Source organism: Pongo pygmaeus, chromosome 17, assembly GCF_028885625.2.
Source record: "Pongo pygmaeus isolate AG05252 chromosome 17, NHGRI_mPonPyg2-v2.0_pri, whole genome shotgun sequence".
Lineage (NCBI taxonomy): Eukaryota > Metazoa > Chordata > Mammalia > Primates > Hominidae > Pongo > Pongo pygmaeus.
This window is the reverse complement of record NC_072390.2, coordinates 38,326,474-38,343,679: the sequence shown is the minus strand read 5'-3', so window position 1 is coordinate 38,343,679 and position 17,206 is coordinate 38,326,474. Positions and strand designations below refer to the sequence as shown.

Genomic DNA, 17,206 nt, shown 5'->3' with positions numbered 1-17,206 from the left:
ACTGCGGCCTGAGGCCCTTCCTACCCAGCTCTGTCCTCCCTGCTCCCTCCCCTCACAGTATCTGCAGGCCCACAGCCATCTGCTGTCTCTCCCTGCCTGCCCCCGTCTCTGTCCCCTTCTGGTCATCTTTCACAGGCTTCCCCACAATGAACCTCTTGCCCATCTAATCCCATCTTAGTGTCTGCGTCTCAGAGGAGCTTCCCTGGCATGTGGCCTGGAGTCACCCAGCCAGTAAGTGGTGAATCAGGACTGAAAGCCAGATGTTAGAGCCAGGTCCTTTTAGCCCCCGGGAAATTCTGCCTCTGGGGCAAAGCCGTGAAGAAAAGGTCAGTACCTTTTTATCTATGGCGCCTTCAAATCACCTGAAAATGACAAATCTTGTTTTTCTAATTTTTTTCTGACATAATTAATATTTCTGCTCATTCCCTCCTCCCCAAAAGAAGTGCAACTTGTTAGCACAAAAAGGCCAAATGTATTCTCTAAAAAGATCTATCTGGCACTGCATCTACCAAAAAAGAATGATTTCACTTTCACTACAGAATACAAGAAAAGAAAGGTGATTTATCATGGAAATAAACAGCAGCTTTAGAAAAAAAAAAGTCAGCCTTATTTTTAGAACACCATCAATTCTAAACCAGAGCTGAGCTGATTGTTTCAGCCTCTAAGTACACTGTCGTCACGTTTGCCTCCAGCTGTTGGGAAAGCACATGGCAGGCAATCACAATCCCTGTCCTGTGCAGGCCAGCACCTCTTTGCACAAAAATGGTAGTGCCACCTTCATTAGAGACAGCTGCATGGTGTCATGGCAGTCAGACTTCCCTGAGGTGGAATCGCAGAGTCAGGTTCTGAGTTGGTGCTGGGGCAGGAAAGCTAAATAATACCTGGGTTTCAGCAACTCCTGAGGAAGCTTGAATAGCAAGTGGCTGGTGGGAATGTCCCCAAACTGGAGGGCTCCATGATTGGCCTGGGTCTTGGGAAGTGGTGAGCAAGCATCTTGCCACACCTTCATGCTCCTTGGGGAGGCCACCGGTGTGTCCTGCAACAGCTGCATGGGAAAAGAGCAACATAATTATCAGGGGAAAGAGTGAAGAATGCTTATCTTGCTAAGTACATCGCTTAATTTTCACCCTTGATCCTAAGTGAGGAATTCAGTAGGGCAATAGAAGGCCTGGTACCATGGAGATGGGAAGTTTCCGCTGAGAGCCCTTCCTGCGGGTCACTGACTGGCATGGAGTGGGCAGAACGGAGAGCTCATTCTTTATTTAGCTCTTTAACCTTTCCCGAAGCCAGATCCTCGCAATCCCCTTCAATGCCCTAGTGTGGCTTTGATTTGAGAGCATTTTGCCACCAGGAAGGTGTAAGACAGGGTTAGGAGGCAGAGGGGCTCATTCTTTTGGGGAAAACAAAGTTTAGGAGAGTCTAAATACCCCCCTTTTCTCTCTCTCCTTCTTTGGGGAGCATGCATGTTATTCTCATCTTACACAAGTCTGGGTTCTTCTCTGAAAGCTGCTGCACCTGGGACCAGTGGCTGCCTGGTGCCCCTTTCCACCACTGAGCATTGGAAGAACTGCAGTGTAGCTTGAGGGGGCCAGCATTTGGCCAGCGGCACCGAGACACCCACAGCCTGCCAGTGAAACATGGAGTGGCAAACCTGCGGCCACCTCTCCTAACAACCATTCACCTGGGCAACAGGGCAGGTGAAAGGACCAAGATAGCAAGAGAGAGAGAGAGAAGGGAGGGGACCACATCCTGTCCCCACTTCCATCAGAGTTGACTCATGCAGAGAAGTTTGAACTTTTGAATGGGACTGAGTTTTAATGCAGAAAAACAACCATAATAAATGTTAAATGTGACTAGGAAAAGTGTTGGAAGTAACTGAGATTCCCCAGCCCTGCCCCTCTTTTCTCCACCGCAGAGCTCAGGTTCTGAAATACCCATGCGCTTTTCCCAGGTGCTCAGAGCTCAGTGGGGATCTCCATCAGTCAAAGCAAAGGGTGGGGATTCACCGTACTAGGGGTTGGTTCAGAAATGAACATGTGACCCCTCCCTCCTGGCCAAGGAGCCCTGAGAGGAAGTTGAAGGCGGGGCTTCTGGTAAATAATTCCGTATTAGCACAAACAGAAACCCAGGCAGAATTGGTGCTTCTTGTGCTGGACAGTGTGGTGCGGATGCGATTCCCAGAAGCGCGCAGGATGGAGCCAAGAGGACCAAGAGGAAGCAGAGACAACTCCTGATGGGCCAGGCCTCAAGCCTCACCCACCCCTGCATGGCTCACTGTGTGAGATTATTATTATTGTTTAAGTCATTAATTTTGCAGTGAGTTTTCTGAATCACCAGCTAAAGGCTTCCCAAAAGATTCACATTCCTTCAGGGGTGGGTTTTCCTCCCTGACCCATTTCCTGGATATAGTGCTTAGAATGCAAACTTGAAATCAGTTATTTAAAATGATGCTTGCACATTGCTGAATGGAGACGTTCTACCGTACCCAACAGAAACTTAAGTGAGTTACTTATATCAGCCAAACCTTGATCCTACTGAGATTAAAACCCAGCCTGGGCTCCTGCTTTGGACTCATACCAGTGGGCCTTGCTCCCTCTCTGGAGTCTTCTCTGTGTGTCAGCAGCATGAGCATCAAGATGAACAATTCTGAAAGACAGCCTTTGCCACCAAATGTCCCTTAATTCTCTTAATGGCATCATCATCCTTTAAAGCATCCAGGCTCAAAATCTTGGTCCTCATGGACACCCGCCTCCCTGGCCTCTATCATGCATTCAGTTCTCATGTCCTACTCTTCTTCTGCGTGACACATTTTGTTTCCACTCCTTCCTTTTCATTTCTAGTGCCTATGCCCTGAGAGTCAGCCCTGACTCTTTTTTTTCTTTTTTTGCGTTTGAGATGGAGTCTCACTCTGTTGCCCAGGCTGCAGGGCAGTGGCGCGATCTCAGCTCACTGCAACCTCCACCTCCCGGGTTCAAGTGATTCTCCTGCCTCAGCTTTCCTAGTGGCTGGGATTACAGGTGCCTGCCACCAAGCTGGGCTAATTTTTGTATTTTAAGTAGAGACGGGGTTTCACCATGTTGGCCAGGCTGGTCTTGAACTCCTGACCTCAGGTGATTTGCCTGCCTCGGCCTCCCAAAGTGCTGGGATTACAGGTGTGACCCACCGTGCCCAGCCAGCCCTGACTCTTTTGCCTGGATGATTACAGTAGCTTGCCAATCTGACTCCTTGGCTCTAAAACTTTCCTACGCCAAACCATCCCACAGGCTGCTACCAGCTTAGTAATCTTTAATCTTTTCAGCTGTTTACAGGACTCCTTTCAATGACGTCACACTGACTATAGAAAAATGTCCAATTGATGTAGGTCATATGAGGCTTGCCTGATCCGGCTCCTGGGTGTGATTCCAATTTACCTCTCTCTAGTCTCCTTTCTCTATCAAGTTTCCCACTGTTCACCAGGCTCTCTGGGCCTGTAGAGGCCACATGATGTGGCTTGAAGAGCACATTCTTTGTGCTTAAGTTTGAATCTTGTGCTCTTCTTGTGCTTCTGGGAATCACATCCTCACTACACTGTCCAGCACAAGAAGCATGGATTCTGCCTGGGTTTCTCTTTGTGCTAACATGGAATTCTTTATCAGAAGCCACGCCCTCAACTTCCTCTCAGGGCTCATTGTCCAGGAGGGAGGGGCCACATGTCCATTTCTGAACCAACCCCTAGTAAGGTGAATCCCCACCCTTCACTTTGACTGATGGAGATCCCCACTGAGCTCTGAGCGCCTGGGAGAAGAGCACGTTCTTTGTGCTTAAGAGTCTTAAGTTTGAACACTTGGACACAGGAAGGGGAACATCACATACCGGGGCCTGTACTGGGGTGGGGGGAGGGGGAGGGATAGCATTAGAAGATATACCTAATGTAAATGACGAGTTAATGGGTGCAGCAAACCAACATGGCACATGTATACATATGTAACAAACCTGCACGTTGTGCACATGTACCCTAGAACTTAAAGTATAATAAAAAAAATATAAAAAGAAAAAATAAAAATAAAAATTTAGTTAATATGGAAAAAAAAAAAAAGAGTCTTAAGTTTGAATCCTGACTCACCATTTACTGCCAGGATGCTCTTTGGCAACTTTTTTTTTAACCTCTTAGACACTCAATTTCCTGACCTGTAAGGTTGGCATTTGATTCTGCTCTCAGAGGGGTGTGTTGAGAAGGGAGAGAGAGAGCATGAAGTCAGTCTGGTGAGGATGCATGCAGCATGTCTTGCACCCGTGAGTCCCAGCCACATCCTGCCTCCAGCTTTGGGCTTCTGCTTGGGCAACAACAATATTCACTCAGCTAAATTCGACTCACACTCCAGACCCAGCTCCTGGGGCATCTCCTCCAGAAGAACCCTCCTGATTCCCATGGTAGGAAAATTCCTGCCATACCACTCCTGTAGCATCTTATGCCCTTTCCTTTAGGTTTTCATTTGCATGCATAGTAATAATAACTAGCATTTAATGCATACTTACTAGATGCCAGGTACTTTTCTAAGTATTTTGTGTTTATTACTTCATTTAATCCTCACATCAACATCATGAGGTATTACCATTATTTATCTTCATTTACATTGGAGCAAATAGACCCAGAGAGAGGTTTAATAATTGCCCAAGATCACATACCTAATAAATGGTAAAGCCGGATGCAAACCCAGGAAGTCTGACTCCAGAGTCCAGTGCTTAACCACTAAGCTGTGCTGTATTCTCTCTGCTACTGGGCAGACTAATGTCCTATTCCATCCAAAATGGGGGCTTACGCAAAACAGGGGGAAATGAAATAGTGTATTCGCTAATGTTTTCCACATTAATAGCCCCAGTCCCACCCTATCTGCTGAAGCCCACGCAGAGACTCCTGACAGTCTCCTACCAAATTTCTGCACCTGGGTGTCCTGCAGACTCCTGTCACTCAATACACCACAAACTCCATTCATTCTCTTTTCCTCCAAATATTTGTCCTTCTCCTAACTCCATGGAGAGGACATCTCCATCCATCCAATAACACAGACTGGGTGCCTCAGAATTATTTTAACTCCTGCCTTTCCCTTGTCTTCCCAATTCAATTATTGTCTGAGTCATGTGTATTCTATCTTGTAAATAGATTTGAATCCATTTGCTCTCTCCAGTTCACCATCACTGGGCTAATTTAGTCTCTCAATAACTTTCAGCCTTACAATGAAAAAGTGAATATATGACTTCATTTTGATGGGGCAATTCTAAAGATGTTCCCATAATGGGAAAATGACAGCCCTTCTGGATTTATGAAGTACATTTCTTCTTAATAGCATAAAACATGTATTTTATTAGGTATTATCTGTTCATGCTCTCCCAAATCATTGTGCAGTGGGGAAATATTGGTAGAGAAGCAGCATGTGGTTGACATTAAGTGGAAAGTGTGTTGAACAGGAGCACATAGCTCTCAAGAGGCCACGGGCTCTTGGGTTGGAACTCCAACTCCACCTTCCACCTGTGGGAGCTTGGGCAGAACTGCTTACCTTTCTACACTGCAGCATAAGCTTATTGAAGGATTTGGTAAGAAAATCCACTTGGAGTGCATAGTGCAGTGCCTGGCAGATCCGAGGTGCCCACTGTTATCCATTAACCATATTAATTGTAACCTCAGACCCAGGAAAGTTACATTGTTGACCTTGAGCACAGCAAGGAGCTCCTTAAGCCCTGATCCTGTGTTCAATTCATCACAGTGTTCTGCTCCTCCAAATAAGGAGTTCCATTTCCTCTCAGTCCCTCTCAATGCTGTACTTCAGAATCACCTGGGGAGCTTCACAAACTACCAATACGCCCACTCCACGAGCATCTGACATAATTGGGTCAGATGCAGCCTAAGCATTGGGGTGTTAAAGCTCCCCAGGTGTTTCTAGTCTGCAGTCAAGTGTACACCACATTGGTTTTGACAGGGCCCAGATGTATGGGTGTATCTTGTCATAGGAGTTGCATCAGAGCAGAGGGGAGTTCTGTGGGCAGGAAGAGGAGCATGGCCCTTATATTGTATAGAAAAACATAGGACCTGCTGGGGACACAGCAGAAATGTTAAAACAGCAAGACATCAGCTACAGAAATTAAGAAACCTAAGTCATGGTTCTGTTCTGTGAGTGCAAAACTTGCCAACTTTTCATCAAGATGCAAAATACAAGCTAAAAAGAAAACCACTTTGACATTTTGGTGTGATTCAACTGTTGATAACCCATCAATCCCACTTCATGGATTGGTGAGCTCTCACCCCCTTCCCCAATATCTCCCACAAGGCAGGCTCAGGGGAATCCTCCAGGGAGGAGTGAAACCCAGGGTTAGGTTTGGACACTTACCTGGTTGATACGGAAAGTCTTGGTCTTGTTAAACCTGGTAGAACCTTTAAGCAACATTAGAAAAGGTGGTTTGTTTAAACTGCAGCTTCCCAGGGACACATCTCTCTTGAGAGAGTTACTGGTCAAATCTAGGACTTCGGGACTCAGTGATAACCTGGAAAAAGAGCAGAAATGAAAGATGCTGCCAACCTTGGACATGTCAAGGAAGACCCACTGATACAGAGAGCTCATTTCAAAAACTACATGTTTTGGGGAAGAAGAGGGGTTGGTTAATAGGTGCAAAAATGCAGTTAGATAGAAGGAATATGATCTAGTGTTTGGCAGCACAATAGGGTGACTCAAGTTAACGATGATTTATTGTATAATTTAAAATAGCTAGAGGAGAAGATTTGGAATGTTCCCAATACAAAGAAATGATGAATACTTGAAATGAAGCACATTCCATTTACCCAGATTTGATCATTACACGTTGTAGACCTGTATCAAAATATCACATGTACCCCATGTGTATTAATACAACTGCTATCAATAATTTTTTTAAAAATTACACATTCTTGTGGTCATGGTTCCTAGGGAAACTTTCATCTCCTACTTTAATATCACCTCTAGAAGCCGGCGAGGAGCCCAAGAAACCTTTATTGACTCGGGATTGTGGCAGAATTGTGGGAGGGCCGGGATACTATAGTTCTTTCTTTGAAATGGGTGTCATGTGGAAATACGAAAGTAAAATATGCTCAGAGGGGGAAGATGAGCACTGGATGATACTAAGTGATGGTAAATATAAGGAAACTTCAGAGGTGAGTTTATGGAAGGATTTATCTGACTATGAGTAGGAAAGTCTTGGACAAATTTGCTTTATCTCACGATTCTTGTCCAAGCCTTATCATGGCAGTAAGCTGTTGCTAACAACCCCTGGGCCTTCCCCATCCCTCCCACTTCCTGCTCCAGTCCCTGAATTAGATGTTCAAGGAAGATGTTTCATCAACCAGGAGGGGAATGAGAACTCTAAGCCTCATCCTGGCCAAGGAGGATGGAGCCCTGATGGGTGGGAGGCTCCCTGTCATGGTAGCCTGAGAATTCCAGCCTGAGGTTCATAGCCAGAACCAAGCCCTCTCCTTACCCTGGAGAAGATTTTGCCTCTTATCTAAAAACAATTATTTTGTATCAAAAGAAAATATGTAAACACTTGCATGGAAGCCCCAAGCACTACTCTCTCTCTACTAAATATCACGTTCAACGTTGTGGTGATTTGGTTTCCTAGCACAGCACTGGTCCATGCAATTCCTTGGCCTTGAAAACCGTGGAGAGCTGATTAAATCTAATTGCACAATCTTGATTATAATGCAATAAAATTTCAGTGAATACTTTTCAGGGCCATAATCTGAAGTTAATTTTAATTAGGCCTTTTCCAAGTTTACATGCTAACTCTGCTCCTCCAAAACGAGGCCGGGCCCAGGAGTTTTTTGTGGGTTTGTTTTTTAATGGGTGTATCTTGCCAAAGATGGCATTTTGAAAGACTGTGGTATGCGGGTCTCATGCAGCACACGTTGACAAAGCTGACTTTGTTAACTGGACCAAAGAGATACCCTCCCCATGGGCAGGCCATTCTCATCAGTTACCCACAAAGAGAGGATCGCCTACCTCTGGACAAAAACATTGCTAATACAACCCTCAAAATTGCTCCCGCCCAGACGCAGAGACTGCTGGGAACTTGAAATGCGTTTTAGCCTTTCGTTATTTCTCAGAGGCTGGTCATCGATGAGAAGCCGTAGTCTGAAAGGGAAGAAAAGCAAATCATGAGTGAGAACTGCCGGAAAAAAAGGCCCTTGCCATGTGGCCAACTCACTGTCTAAGACTCAGATTCAACATTTGTTATCTAAAATAACTAGTGAAACTAGACTTTATTTTTAAAGAGCATTACAACTTTTTCGTGTATTTTCTTTTGCACATAACATTTTTATTAAAATGGGTGTATCTTGCCAAAGATGGCATTTTCAAAGACTGTGGTATGAGAGCCTCATGTACAGAAAGTGCACAGGCTATAAGTGTTCAGCTCAATGAATTTTTGCAACAGAAATACACCAACATTACCAGCACCCAGATAAAGAAACAGAACAGAGTAGCACCCCAGGAACCCTGTTGTGCATTCCCTTTAACTCTATAGCCTCCCTCCCTCTATCCTGAATTCTGATGGAATGGATTAGTTCTTGCCTGTTTTTGAGCTTTATATAAAGGAAATCACATGAGATGAACTTTTATGTGTGACTCAATGTTTTCCACATTATGTTTGTGAGGGTCATTCATGTCGTTACATATAGTTCTAGATCCTTCTTTCTTATTGCTGTATAGCATTCCATTTTGAATACACCACAATTTATCCATCTGATTTATTTTTAAATTTTTATTTATTTACATTTTATTTTATTTTATTTTTCTTAGAGACATGGTTTCACTATGTTTCCGAGAATGGTCTCGAACTCTTGGCCTCAAGCAACCCTCTTGCCTCAGCCTTCTTAGTTGTTGGGATTACAGACATGAGCCACCATGCATGGCAATTTATTTTTTTATGAAGAAATTGATATGGAATAAGGAAGACGGCCAAGACTTATTAGTGAAGTATTTTTGGTATCAAGGACAAATATTTTGCAAAAAGACATCAGAAAATTCCATTAAACGGAAGAGAGTAAAACTCACTCACTCACCCAGAGTTGTCCCTTATTACAGATACATAATGCAGTAAACCATCCATATACGTCTGTGGAGATTTAAAAATTGGGCCGCTGCTATCCCTGGTGCTCAATTCAATGTAACCATCTTCCAGAGTGACCTGCAGGCTGCTTGTCTGAAATCATCATAGAAAATACCCATCAACTAATTTGCATATAAGGATTATGCCTGTATCTGTACTGAATTTATCATCCAAACCATGTATAAAACAATCAGGATGTTTTGACCCAAATGCTTTGAGTTTGCTTTTTGCTCTAAAGATTATTTTTTGCATATTCGACTCCATGTTTATAAATATAAAAGTCTTATGCAAATTATGTCAACACCAATGAATTTGTCAAAATCATTTTTTGGACCTACATTCATTAAGCCAATTTAATTTCTCAATCAACTATACAAAACAGTTAAATCATTTCTAAATTTTTCTATTTTATCTTCTTCTTATTATTATTTGAGACAGGGTCTTGCTCTCTTGCATAGGCTAGAGTACAGTGGCACCCTCCCAGGCTCAAGCAATCCTCCCACCTCAGCCTCCTGAGAAGCTGGGACCACAGGTGCACACCACCACAGCCGGCTAAGTTTGTAATTTTTTGTAGAGACAGGATCTCACTATGTACCCTAGGCTGGTCTCAGACCCCTAGGCTCAAGAGATACTCCTGGCTTGGCATCCCAAGGTGCTGGGATTACAGGTGTGAGCCATCATGCCCAGTCTAAATTTTTCTATTTTTATTTTTCTTTGGCTGAAGTTATTTCTATCAGGATCAATTCGTTGCTAAATAAATTTTACAGCAAAGACTTGATTCCTCAATTTTTAATATAAGAATATTACAATGATTTCTTCTCTTCAGTCATTATAAATTTTTTATTTCTTAGTCATTATTTCTGGGAAGTCCAATTCTCCATGTTGAACTCTGAAGATGTAAATTTAGGCAAGATAATTTGACTCTTCCTGTCAATCATTAATTTTAAAAATGTGCAATCTCAGCACTTTTCATTTCAATTTTGTTTGTGTTTTTTTCTACCAAGTATAATTTCTGCAGTTTTCAACAAGATGTGATTCTTTGGTAAGATTTCAGTCTAAAAAAAGTTTTACAGTGTGTGGTTATAGCCATTGTTGATTTTACTTTGTGTTGAGTTTTTTTCAATTGGCAATATTCATTATGAATTGCGTAAAATAATGCTAACTTATATGTATCTTTAGCTAACCCATTATGAAATTGAGGGCCATGTCCCTATGCTATATCCAGGATTCCCCCATTGTCCACGGTGGATCTAATCTTTTGCTAACCTAATTCTTCCATCTGGTCTCGATCATTTTGTGAATTGTGTACTAAGTGTTCCTACACGTGGCAGAGGAAACAAGTGTTAGGTATCATAAGAGCTAGATCAAAACATCCTGCTTTCATGGAAAAGCCACCCCCACAGTCTAAATGTTAGCATGCGCTTCTTTAGGGCTCATTTTAAAAATAAAACCTCAAGGACTGGTGAGAAAGCCACCAAGAGAGGGGCGGCCTTCCTGATATTACAGAGCCACAGAGTCAGCCACCAGCCATTTTCTTGACAGATACTAGAAGTCTGTTGTGCTCTGCAATCCTAAAGAAACAAATTCAGAAATAATCATACTCTACTTCTATTTAAAAATTCCACACATTCCACAAATATTCATTTCTAAATATTAGGTGACTTCTATACCTACATAACCACACTAGCTAAATCCGCTTAAGTTACAGACGGTATCTCCTTGTGGAAGAGAATTTATGTGGCTCTGTTGTACATGAGGAAAGAGAAAAGGATCTTATTTTCTCCAATTCCCCAGGTATAAATATTGTCCAACTAGCTGCTGCTGCTGCTGCTGCAAAAAGGCAATCTGGAGAGCTACCTTTAATGCAATCAAAAAGAAATCATAGGGACACACTCTGATTTTCTTTCTGAGCTCTGAAACTTTAAGCTACATTATTAACTACAGTAGTTATAATCCATCTTAACTCTTATTATAAAATATACCTGAAAAGAATAAAAATGAGTCCGCGAATACACACAAATGCAACTCTGTAAATTATAATGTTACTTTCTAAACTTGATTTCTTTGAGGACCTACTCCAGAGTGGGGAATAACGTTCATGGTTGAACTATACAATAGCATTTACTGTGTGATGATAGAAAAAATGTACAACGCCACCACTTTCAAAATCCCTCCTATTGTTTTTAACATCAAACTTTGAGTCAGGTTTAAATCTTGTTTGATATTAATGCACTAATGCATACCTGTGTCTGATGATCTAATAATATGCCACTGGGTTGAAAGGTCTGAAATCCAAATGAGGCCTGGAGGTGGTCAGTAGGTGGTAAGCCCAAATCAGTGAAACTCAATTGTCCTCCTCTGGAGAATGAGGCAGATCGCACAAGCTGAAGTGCAAACATGGAATAAATTACTGGCATTGTAATCATTTCTTGGCTGAAATACAGTACCTTACCCTATCTCACTTTACCCAAACTGATTAATGTGATTTATGTAACCTCAGAAAGAAAGAGAGCTTACTTTTCTGCATAATAAGTCAGCAATCATCTGTAAGTTTTTGTGTACATAGTTGGTCTTCCTACTTTCCCACAAATTTAATGTGCAAACCTGAAAAGGTTCAGCATCTTGCAAGCACATGGGGAGTGTATATGAGCCAGTTCACTATAACACTGTGTGCTATCAGAAAGAAGTCAAAAGTTGCTGCGTTAATGGATATGGAAGGTGGGTTGGCTGGGAAGCACTCCTTCACGAGGTTCTGAACCTTCACTTACCTTCCAGTCTTCCGAGCACTTTTTGGTTACTCCCACAGTATCATTCAATCTAACGACACCACTGGTTTTCTTCAAATTTTTCATGCAGCCTCGGAAAGCAGGCGTAGAAATGTTAAATCTGATTAGGAACACAAATAAAATGAAGAGATGGATCATGACAGGCTCACGTGAAATCAGAGCTGAAACACTATGCTCTTTAGTACTTTTCACCCATAAATGAGTATGTGTTTTATGTTTATCCTTTCCCGTGGGATTCCCATAATGCTACTTATTTTATGATGCTGGGAGAACTGACTTCCTTTCTGTGTAAGTTTATATTCCCAGCTTTAAAAATGCAGACAACAATGTTAACAGAAGAATTGCCAGTGGCCGCAAAAGGATGGAGACAGAGAAGATGCACAATATCTAGAACTGCCCGTCCCTCCCCCTGGAGTCACGGCATTGTGGGTGGATAGGACATGTATTAATAAGTTAATAGATGATATATGATATACATATATTAATAAAGTAATAAATCATTTGTAGGAACCAGGAATGCTCTGGAAAACTTTTTGCTCTTTTTTTTCTGTTCACTGTTAAGTTAGCCACTGTAAAGTCAGAAGAAACAAAGTGTTACTTTTTGGTTCTATTCGATTATGAAAAACGTAGCTTGATTTAACCAATGCCAAGCTGAAACAATGGAACACATTGTCTGGGTTCATATGCTGATGTATCTACCACCTCCTACCTGTGGGCAAAGGGTTATGGCCAGGATTAAAAAAATTAACAGGCCAGGTGGGGTAGCTCATGCCTGTAATCCCAGCACTTTGGGAGGCCAAGTCAGGTGGATCACTTGAGGTCAGGTGTTCGAGACCAGCCTGGTCAACATGGTGAAACCTTAACTCTACTAAAAATACAAAAATTAGCTGGATGTGGTGGCAGGCACCTGTAGTCCCAGCTACCCAGGAGCTGAGGTTGGAGAGTCATCTAAACCCGGGAGGCGGAGGTTGCAGTGAGCCGAGATTGTGCCACTGTACTCCAGCCTGGGCAACAGAGCGAGACTCTGTCTCATAAAACAAAAACAAAACCAAAAAACAAGTTAACGTACAGCAAGAGCTTGCAGCAGTGCATGGCACCTGGGCGTGAATGCTCAGCAGGTGTTTCTGAGAGGCAAAATTGTGCTGCTCTGGACCAGCCAAATTGCCTGGGTTCAAGTTCTGTCCCTTCTGATTGAACAGGCAACTTTTCTCTGTGCCTGTTTCCTCATTTAGACAATAGGAATATGTGAATCTGTTTCATAGGGTTGTCATAGTCTAAGAAAGTTAATATGTGTAACACACTCAGTGTTTTGTACAGAGTAAGGACTCAATGTGAGATTGTCAAGTTAGTAACTACTCCCATATTACTGCTCTTATATAATGAGAGGAATTTCTAAAGCAGCTCTTTCTACATGGCCCCAGGGCATTTCCCCTTCGATTTGACTTCTGGATCTGCCTGGAACTGAATGCACATAAAGCATTCACACACATGAACTAACTGAAGTCCAGGCAAATATTTGTGTTTCTTAAACAAATGATGTACTAAGAAAACCCAAAGCTGATTTCATTCTAAATCCCTAATGCAGCTTACTTTTCTAAATGGAAAGGTATCTGCATTCATTTTAATCCAATTCATTAGAAACAGTTGAGCTATGTGTAATAGACCTAAAATTAAATTTCATTAAAAGGAAAAGAAAGAAACAAATTCTCACTGACATTACACTATGAGCCTAATTATTTTATAAAGATGGCCTTTTGCCTCAGAAGAGGAGGAGGGTTCATTTTCATTCCTGGAGCTTGCCTATTTATACATGGTTTTAGGTCAATTCTTCTTTGGGTTTCAACATATCTCTTGGACAACAACATTCCAGATGTCCCTCTCTCCATAGATTATTGGTCAAAGAAAGAAGGTTGCAGAAAGGGAAAATAGCGGGAGAGAAACACAGTTAACAGATACAGAGCACCTATTTGCACAAAGCTCTATGAATCCAACTTACAATAACATTTTGAGGGAGGTATTTTCTCTTTTATATTATTTTATTTTATTTTATTTTAAGTTCTAGGATACATGTGCAGGAAGGGCAGGTTTTCTTATCTAACATTTATTGAGCACTGACCATGTGCTGACCTCTGCTAATTCCTTTACACACTTTGAATCTTCTAACCACCCTAAGAGATAGGCAGCTACTATGCCCATACTATAGATGTAGCGATGAGGCATTAAGAGGTTAAGGTCTTGCCTAAGGTCACACAGCTGGTAAGTGGCAGAGCTGGGGTACTGTCAGTGTGTCACACAGGTTAGTGAGGCTTGAAGCCCTTGCTTTTTACGCTTACAGTTGGTATTCCTGCAGCACTTGGAAGTGATCATGCCTTCTTCTAGAAGAGTTACCTACAGCAGAAGTGTTAAAATGGGAGAGATTTACTTCCACTATTCCTGGGGGGATTCTCGTTACCTTGGCTTACCTGAGGACCTACAGTCCTACATTTACTCCAGGATACAGGGTCTGAACATACTTGCTAGAGGAATGTGATTGCACTGGGGCATGAATTGCTGTGTTGGCAGGTTCCTGCATTGGGGTATTTATGTATACTTTGGGCCAATCTGTTCACAAAAGCTTAGCCAGCTCCATGGCTGCTGCAGGCCGACTTCAGAGAGCAAAAAAAGAACAAAAGAAAGCCCTAACCTCGGTGTTGGGTACTTAGTCGATGTTCAATAGATCCTTGATTGATTTTTACTTTTTGGATCATTTTCATTTTAGTGTTTATAATCACACTCTGTAAACAATGGTGTAGGTCCTCAAGAAAAATGCCCTTGTTGGTGTCAGACCCTCTGGCATTACCAGGGATGATGTGCTCTTCTCCTGGGTAGGAGATGGGATTAACAGAATGATTTCTGATTATAATCGGAAACAAGCCATTCCAAGATCTGGGTCCCCATTCCCAGAAGAAACACCTACAGTGAGAGGGGGAAGAAACAAAACATGCACAAAATCCCTTGAGCAAAGCTGATTTAGCGATTACACTTGCTTGCCTTGCTCCAGGTTAGGTTTGAGAACTTTGTCTAAAAGGTCCCTCCATTTATGCCAGGGACCAGAACACCTCCCTGCTCTGGAAGCGTTGGCTGGTTGTCCCTACAGAGCTTGGCTGTGGATTATCCATGGAACTCCTCTGTACCCACCCCACTCCCCAGTGACTCATGCCCAATGGCAGTTTCAGGAATCTCTGGGCCACCAAAGACTTCACCAGAGGGATGAGGCAACACCCAGAATAGCTGACCATTCATTAGCATTTTGCTTTTGAGGGAGTGAAGGGCCAGTTAAATCTTTTGACTGGCCTCTATCTCCCGCATTTTCCATGTTTCAGTGATTTTAATAAAAAGTCAAAATATAGGCTGGGCATGGTGGCTCATGCCTGTAATCCTAATACTTTGGGAGGCAGAGGCAGGTGGATCACCTGAGGTCAGGAGTTCGAGACCAGCCAGACCAACATGGCAAAACCCCGTCTCTACTGAAAACACAAAATTAGCTGGGCATGGTGTCAGGCACCTGTAATCCCAGCTACTCGGGAGGCTGAGGCAGGAGAATGGCGTGAACCCAGGAGGTGGAGGTTGCAGTAAGCCGAGATTATGCCATTGCATTCCAGCTTGGGCAACAAGAGCAACACCTCATCTCAAAAAAAAAAAAAAAGTCAAAGTATAAAACTTGCCCAGAAAAACGAAGCAGTCCCTTGTTTGGAGGATCCCAAAATAAGTTACTAAGAAAATTCTAGACCAGGCGTGGTGGCTTATGCCTGTAATCACAGCATTTTGGGAGGCCAAGGTGGGTGGACTACCTGAGCTCAGGAGTTTAAGACCAGCCTGGACAACATGGGGAACCCCGTCTCTGCTAAAAATACAAAAATTAGCCAGGCATGGTGGCGCATGCCTGTAATCCCAGCTACTCAGGAGGCCAAGGTAGGAGAATCACTTGAGCCCAGGAGGCGGAGGTTGCAATGAACCAAGATGGCGCCACTGAACTCCAGCCTGGGTGACAGAGAAAGACTTTGTCTCAAAAAAAGAAAGAAAATTCTGGACTGGGCACAGTGGCTCACGCCTGTAACCCCAGAATTCTGGGGGTGGGAGGATCACTTGAGGCTAGAAGTTCGAGACCAGCCTGGGCAACACAGCAAGACCCCATCTCTACAAAAAATTGTTTTAAAAAAGCAAATTCTCTATGTATATGCATCTCTATATCTATATATTTCTTTAATGGATGGAGATGAAAAGGCGAATAAAGGTTGAGTGCTGAATTAACCTAAAGTTTTGCTGAGCCAAAACTAAAGCCACCTCTTTTGTGGTTCTACCTACTGCCCTTTTCTAGAAAACCTGGATTGACTGGCATCCACATCACTGTCTAGGGGCCTTGTGTTAATATCATGCAAATACAAACCACCCACCAATGGGTTCCTTATTGCTTCAACTTGAGAATTCCTCCTGGCTCTGGGTAAGCCCACTGGCCTCTACCACCTCAGTGACTACCTGGCCCTGAGCTTCATTTACCCTTCTCCAGACTGGCCTCCTTTTTGGAGGCCCAGGCCGTTTTGTGCACCTGCTTGTGGGCATCTCCACCTGGCTGTGTCTCAGGCTCCTGGACTAAGCCTGTCTCAGACTTAACTTCTCACCCCACTCCTCCGTTGGTGTGTTCCATCTGCCAAGGGCTTAGCCAAAAACCAGGCATCATTCTTGACTGCTTTTCCCCTTTATTCCCCAACCCAAGCCATTGTGCAGTGCTGCCCATTCGCCATCCTAAATATATTTGGAATCTGATCCCTGTTGCTCACCTGCACAGCCACTCCTTGGGCCAGGTCATCCTCATCACTCACCTCTGTTAATATACTTGGCCTCCAGCCACTCTACCTGCCTCTGCCCTTTTCTTCTCTAATCCAGTCTCTGCCCTGCACTAGAGTGAGCTACTGAAAACCCAAATTTGGTCATGGCCTTTCTCTGCTGAAGTCCCTCCAATGGCTCCTTACTGTGACTTTCAAGGTACTCTGTGGTCAGGCCCCTGCTGCCCACATCAGCCCCATGGGGCATCCCTATCCCACTTCCTGCTGTACTCCAGCTCTTTGCAAGTTCATGCTTTCTCTATCCAGCTTTGGTGCTTCACATACACTGACTGCTAGCATCTCTCAGGTCCCAGCTGGAGGTCACTTTCCTGATGGCCCCAGTTGGATTAGGTTCCCTCCTGGGCTCTGTCAGCACCCTGAGCTTCCTCCTATGGCACATGTCATGTTCTCCGGTAGTGACTGTCTCTCTTCTGTTCTTCTCCAGGC

The 17,206-nt window shown here is 43.3% G+C and overlaps 1 protein-coding gene across 4 annotated transcripts in view; it reads right to left on the bottom strand.

Moving 5' to 3' along the window:
* LAMA3 (laminin subunit alpha 3) overlaps window positions 1-17,206 on the bottom strand; it is a 284,588-nt gene that overhangs the window by 14,703 nt on the left and 252,679 nt on the right. For all 4 annotated transcript variants that reach the window (XM_063653496.1, XM_054461048.2, XM_063653497.1 and 1 more), the window contains 6 exons: window positions 11,880-11,997; window positions 11,355-11,495; window positions 9,065-9,204; window positions 8,004-8,135; window positions 6,363-6,516; window positions 882-1,045 (listed from right to left, as the gene is read on the bottom strand). In XM_063653496.1, coding sequence (XP_063509566.1) covers window positions 882-1,045; window positions 6,363-6,516; window positions 8,004-8,135; window positions 9,065-9,204; window positions 11,355-11,495; window positions 11,880-11,997 — 849 coding nt within the window. The remainder of the gene's footprint in view (window positions 1-881; window positions 1,046-6,362; window positions 6,517-8,003; window positions 8,136-9,064; window positions 9,205-11,354; window positions 11,496-11,879; window positions 11,998-17,206) is intronic.